The 6,875-nt window shown below is 45.0% G+C and overlaps 1 protein-coding gene across 1 annotated transcript in view; it reads left to right on the forward strand.

Moving 5' to 3' along the window:
* Positions 1-6,875, forward strand: part of mxra5a (matrix-remodelling associated 5a) — a 16,782-nt gene that overhangs the window by 4,678 nt on the left and 5,229 nt on the right. The window contains exons 3-6 of the mRNA XM_034864144.1: positions 775-904; positions 1,488-1,647; positions 2,374-2,604; positions 2,846-6,676. Coding sequence (XP_034720035.1) covers positions 775-904; positions 1,488-1,647; positions 2,374-2,604; positions 2,846-6,676 — 4,352 coding nt within the window. The remainder of the gene's footprint in view (positions 1-774; positions 905-1,487; positions 1,648-2,373; positions 2,605-2,845; positions 6,677-6,875) is intronic.

A 6,875-nucleotide genomic window follows, 5' to 3' on the forward strand; every position in this document is an offset into this window, starting at 1 on the left:
CTGGTGTTTCCCCCTCTCATTCCCCCTGCTCTGGCGTTTCCCCTCTCATTCCCCCTGCTCTGGTGTTTCTCCCTCTGATTCCCCCTGCTCTGGTGTTTCTCCAGAGACATTTGGAAACAGTTCTGACCCGTTTTTGTTTTGGAATATGCAGGGTTGTGTTTCCGTTGGGAACACCGACCGTTACGCCAAATCCATCTTCTACTGGAGATCACTTTTGGCTCAAAACTCACACGCTTAAAAACCCAAACGTAGAAATATGGGTCGTACTTTAAAACCAAGCAGTTTACCAGGGCCACACATGTTCAATGGGAAGGAAAGCAGTGCGTAATGACATTTAAATCCAACACAAATAAATGCAATGAACAAAAACGTGTATTTGTTGTTTCCTTTTTAAATTTGGTCACATCTGACACAGGCACATCAAAAGGTGCATTCTCAGTTTTGCAAAGACTTATTTTTCTGTTTGTATCACAGCACTTGAAGCAACGTGCTGCATTCTGTGTTGAATGTTACTCATCTATGGCCCAGTGTTGCATTCACGAGCTTTACTACTAAGTAGGAACATCTGTAGGCTTGGTAAAGCCGTTTTTCTTTGTTTTGATCTTTTCTGGATTGGACAGTTAATACATGGGTTAGGCCATTCAGGGGTTGTCTCTGGGCCTGCTCTGTGATGTCAGTGATTGGATTACACTCTCTATGCAGCATAGAAAACCAGATTTCATTTTACCCAGTTTCTAATGTATTGTGTCTCATAAATGGGTTTTGTTGTTTCAGGTTCAACAGCATTAACAAGATTACAGACAAATCCCTGAGTGGTCTGAGGAAGCTGGAGCTTCTGATGATCCACGGGAACGACATCCACACCCTGCCTCATGGAGCGTTCAGGGACCTTACTTCTCTACAGGTACAGCGACTAAAACACGCCGTACACCGTGTTAGCGGGGAATAAAGGCATGGATGAATGCACTGCACAAGACACTGAACCCCAATGAGGAATTCACACTAAATGACTTTTACTTAACTGGAATAACATTATACTAACACATTTAACAAATTAAAAGATCCATGTCTGGATTTCATTCATCAATTTCAAAACACTTTTGTAACAATTCATTTTAATAGAAAAATAAATTATTTTAACCCAGCCCTAGTTTTACTTTTCTGTTGTGTCTCTGTTGGGTTGTGTATAGTTGTGTGGTTTATGTTTGTTGTAGTTTCACTCAAAGAAGAACTGATGCGCTGGTTCAGCTGGCAGCCCACTCACTCTGACATCTCTCCATTAGTGCGTATATAGGTCCTGAGCATGTGTGTGTATTTCAGGCCTGTGTGTGAGTACTAACAAAAAGTGTGTACGCAGAGTGTAAACTGTAATTTCCCCACTGGGGATTAATAAACAATTAAAATAAAATAAAATAAAATGTTAATCCGGCCTTTTTATAAAATCACATGATTTGTTTTGTGTTTCTCCTCGCTGGTTGTTGGTTTAGATGTTGAAGATGAGCTACAACAAGCTTAAGGAGATCAACAGACACACCCTTCAGGGTCTGTGGTCCTTGGCCAGGTTGCACCTGGACCACAACCGCCTGGAGTTTATCCCCCCTGACGCCTTCCACGGCCTCACCTCGCTGCGCCTGCTGCAGCTGGAAGGCAAGTCCCGAGTCCCTCCACTCTGCACTAACCTTCATCCTGGACTTTCCATCTGGCTCATTTTCACACCTTCCAAACAGGCTTTTTGGACACTTTCTTGACATTTAGCTAACTTCTATATATATTTGCTAGCATTTACATTAGTTAGCCAACAGTAGGGTAACCAGATTACCCAGAACTAAATCCGGGACACTTTGCACGTGACCGTAGTGCTCGTGCATGCACACGCTTTTTAGCGTGACCATGTGCCATCCCAGGTCAGACACAGCACACGTAGGCCTACTGCTCTTAACACTATGGGGGATCTCAGTTCACATTCATGAACTTTCTTGGTATGTAGCCTACATATCTAAGACATTGAGGGAGTTTTGTCTGGGACCAACTTTTTTTTTCAGAATTAAAGTATTCTTTTGGAAAATGCACCCACTGAACTTGTGAAACCTTTGTGAAAAGGTATTTTTCATTGCATGGCACTAAACAAATTATTTGAAACTGCTGCCACAGTATTCAGCTAAAGTTATGGTAACATTTAACGGTAAGGGTACATGAATTATGAATTCATGCATGAATTAATTCATGATTTGTGTAATACTTCCAATCTTTGAATAGTAAGCTAACATTTGAAATAGTTAAGTAACCATTAAAGTAGTGATGTAACAGTTTAAATAGTAAGATAATGGTTGTGTAAGTGTAACTTCCTGTGTCAGTAAACCTTTGATTCCAAAGGCAACCGGCTTCAGCAACTGCACCCAGACTCCTTCACCACCTTCACTCTGATGGGACACTTCCACGTGTCCACGCTGAGACACCTTTATCTGTCGGACAACGGGCTGACATCGCTGCCCTCCCGGATGCTTGTGGCCATGCCTCAGCTGGAGAACCTGTACCTCCACGGAAACCCGTGGACATGCGACTGCAACATGCGGTGGCTCCGTGTATGGTATAAAAGCTCGCCAGGTTAGACTTTGACGTTTTACATTTCCTTTAGTCTTGGGGTTAAAGTTTGTGGTTGACTTTTGTTTAAAGACATTTGTGGCACTCTTTTTTAACATTTTGTGCATTTCTTTGCTTTTTTGTCACTTCTTGGATGCCTTGTTTTTACATTATTATTTTCAACGTTTTGAAACGATATTAGACTTTTTTTGCAATTTTTCTGCATCAAGGTCTTATTTGACAGTTTTGTTGTTTCTGTTTCCAGGTGTCTTGAAATGTAAGAAGGATAGGGCCCTTCCTGGTGGTCAGTTGTGTCCCATGTGCTCCTCTCCCAGGCACCTCCGGGGTAAAGATCTCCTGGTTGTGGAGAACCTGGTCTGCAGCAGCCCCATCATCAGCTCCCTTCACCGGACTTCCCCCGCCGATGATGTTGGCAGTGAAGTTATGACCAGGGAGGACTTTAGGGAACCATTTGGAAACGTCTCTCTAGGCCTGTCAGACGAGCATGGGAATCAAGTGGACTTGGAGTGTGGCATTGGCGATCCAAGAGAGTTTACCAGGATCAACTGGGAGCAACTCAACAAACTTCAGTTGGCCTCCAACATCACTTTGTCAGTTGATCTAGAATGCCCTGTTGATAGAGAAAGGTATGAGCAACTGTGGAGGTTGATTGCATACTACAGCAATGTGCCAGCCCACCTACGAAGGGGTATGATGCTCAGAAAAGACCCTCATCCAACATATGTGTACAAACAGGACTCTGAGAAGGATGCCCAGTATTACACAGGTGTTAAAGTTAATATCATGACCCAGACAGCATGGCTGATGCAGACATCTGCAGACCTTCAACTGAACAGACTTCAATCGTCAGCCAAGATAGTAAAACTGACCCTGACCACGGATTTTTCAGAGACAGTGGAGGCGGAGCTGGTGCAGAGACAGAGCAGGACGTGGGTCATGATCGAGTCAACAAACACGACTCGGAAAGTGTTGACTGCTATCCTGGGAAGTGCGAGTCAGATGTACTGTAACGTGCACAGTTCTGGCCAACCGGTGATCAACTGGATGCTGCCAGATGGCTCAAAGGCGGAGGCCCCGTACAGCAGTCCAGACAAGAGGGTGGCTGTGTCCAGCGATGGACGGCTTGACATTAAAGCTGTCAGCCACACAGATGCTGGAATTTACTACTGCATTGCTAAGGTTCATGGAGACCTTGCTGTGATGCCTTTCCATCTGTCGGTGCAGGAATCCTCCAGCCCTCCCCCTGGAGAGGATGCCTCAATTACACCTATTGCAGTATTTATAGGCCACCCTGTTTCCTTGCCTTGCACGGCATCTGGTTCTCCTGATGCTGACATTAACTGGATTCTACCCAACCGCAACATTGTTAGTTTCCAAGCCAACTCCTCCAGAGCTTTGGTGGATTCCAACGGCACTCTACATATCCCAAAAACTCAGTTAATGGACAGCGGGTATTATAAATGCATTGCAGTTAATCAACATGGCGTGGATACGCTGGCTACAAAAATCACTTTCATGCAGCGTAAAGGGACAATTAGGCCTTTGGAGAGGTTTCCTGCTGTGCCTCAGTCGGCTTCAGGTGTGAACACTCAGATTAAAGTCTCCACAGAGAATTCAGAGGATGCTTCAGGGGACATTGAAGTTACCCAGTTGGGGGCTCCTTTGAATCGCTTTGATCCTTTGAGAAGGAGAGTTCCTGGGGGTTTGGCTCCTGGAAGGAGAGGCGTTTATCCATCAAGAACTTTGCGAAGGAGACCCCCAGTGCTGGGAAAATCAACAGCATCACGTGTCGAAGACAGAAGGAAGATTAGCATGCCAAAAACTAAAATAGACCCAGAGAAATGGGCTGACATTTTGGCTAAGATTAGAGATCGAAATGCTGATCGAAATACTGTGACACCCCTCCCAGGTCAGTATACAGCAGAGAGGAAACTGACAGAGCAGACTACAGCGTTGCAAGATACTTTTGAGGGGTCATCCGATGGCACGTCTGATTTCACAACACCGCACACTCCAACACAATATACACAAATGAAAACGGATAAACACATCACAACCAAAGACTTGAGTTGGTATCCAGACACAACTTCAAACAGAGTGTTTTTCCTTCCACAGCTGACCACATCTGTTCCCCTACATGCTGTCACTTTCTGGCAGGCTAACGCAAACACTGCAAGCAGCACCGGTACATTCTCTCTGCAAGAGCACCATAGCACAACTGCAGATGTTGACAGAGACAAAACAGCTGATCGCTCTAAGGCCTTGCAGAGTAGTGGGAATACGGAGAGACTGAATGTTCTTGCCAGCTCTAATAATGACCAAGAACTCTCTTTAAGGGGAAGTGAAATTATACCTGCAGTCAACCCAAATGAATTGGAAACAAACCAAGAGGAAAATGGAAAATATGAGGACACACTTAATGGTTTGCAATCACCAGAAATGCTCACAACAGTTTCTCCAATAACTACAAATGTATTTACTACTACAAAAACGATTGGGTCTGAAAAACAATCGCCCCCGCGCCTACGACAAACTAACTCCAAGAGAAGAAATGGGGGTCGCCGGAGAAGGCCAAACAAAAGGAAACAAAAGCTGAATAAACCCACACAGTTAATAGGCACCACGCGTGCAAATGCACCAAGGACTACTGCCTCCACTCAGCTAAAAATAAATTCATTAGGAGTTACAACAGCCAATTTAAATACCAGTGTTCCATTCAGAGGCAGCCAGGCGACGTCATCAGGCAGACTGAGTCAGGAAGAAAGCCCAGTCTCAGGGCAGGACGACGAGGCAGGCACCAAACTCTTTTCACTGCCCCCTGAAACAAATGAAAGCCATCTACCCTTGGCCAAACCGCTAGTCAAAAGCACATCACCAGCATCATCATTTCCAAACGCCTCTCCAGAAATGGGTCAGGGAAAGACAAGTTCTCAAACAGCCTTGAGAATCTCAGAGAGTTTGTCTGCTTCAGAGCGCTCGGATGTGTTCACAACAATCACTCATTGGAGGTTTATGGGCAGCCCTCCTCCACCTGTTAAACCCTTAGAGGAAACACAAAGGGTAAGCTTTAAAGAAGACCTTGGACCTACACCACGCTCTAGCAACTCCTCGGGGGGTTTTCAAGCTGTAATGCGAATTCAAACAGATGTCAGGCAGAATGAATCCGACCAGCAACACGTACCCACGGAAAAAGGTGAACAAATGCTTTTGAAAGAGACTGACGGGCATCCTTCACTGCTACTGCCAACCCTGTCTGCCTCAGCTGCTTCCTTGATGGAGCATGAAATCAGGACAACTTTGAAATACACATCAAGTGGCTTTATCAAAACATGGCTGAGCATGCTTTTTGTGGGTGATTCAGACACCGATCAGATTACCACAAAGAAATCTACAAAACCTAAAAACTCCTATCATAGTTCAAGTAAAAATAAAACCACAAGTAGTGAGTCAGAGTTAGAACCACATCCTAAAGAAACTACAAACATAGGAAGCAATGTTGATGACCTTTTTACAAGTACCGTAATTACAAAACCTCCCTATACTACTTCCTCGAGGCCTGATGCTGTGATCCCATCTACAGTGGGACCACATGGAACGCTACCCAAAACATTGTCAACAGGAGCAGAAATGGGCCCTTCATTGAGGGCCACAACTGAGAAGGCTCCCAGCATCATTGTCATTCCCAACAACCAAAACATGCAACACATCATCAAATCAGACTTCTATCCTACAACTCAGCCAACTGACCCCAAACTGGCTCTATTCATGAGTACAAATCCAACTTCCCCAGCCCTAATTTTGACCAGCGGGCAGACAATCAAGCAGACGGCCACCCCTCTACCAACAATTTCTGCAATCCCAACTGATCCATTCAGAGAGGGACTTTTAACAAGCACTCAAGATGTGTCCAAAAAGCAACAGCTGCCTGGACAAGGATATATTCCAAGAGGGAAGCCAAGGATCACTAATAGCAATTTCCAGACTTTGACTGTGGAAGCTGAAACAGATGCTCAGCTTCCCTGTGGGGCTGAGGGTGTGCCAATGCCCTTCCTGTCATGGACTAAAGTTGCAAGTGGTATGTATGACTCAACCTCTCAACAACTCACTATGTTATGCACATCAGGTCAGGCTTTTGACTTCCTTCTTTACAAGCAGTGCAGAAAATGGGAATAATTATTGAATCAGTGCAATCACATAGTACGTAAGAGCAGGGGAGTGCTGGGGGGTGGGGGCAGGGTGGATTGGGTGGGGGGTCTTCTGGGGCTCCAGCCCCG

The sequence above is a fragment of the Etheostoma cragini genome, chromosome 24 (assembly GCF_013103735.1).
Source record: "Etheostoma cragini isolate CJK2018 chromosome 24, CSU_Ecrag_1.0, whole genome shotgun sequence".
Taxonomy (NCBI): domain Eukaryota; kingdom Metazoa; phylum Chordata; class Actinopteri; order Perciformes; family Percidae; genus Etheostoma; species Etheostoma cragini.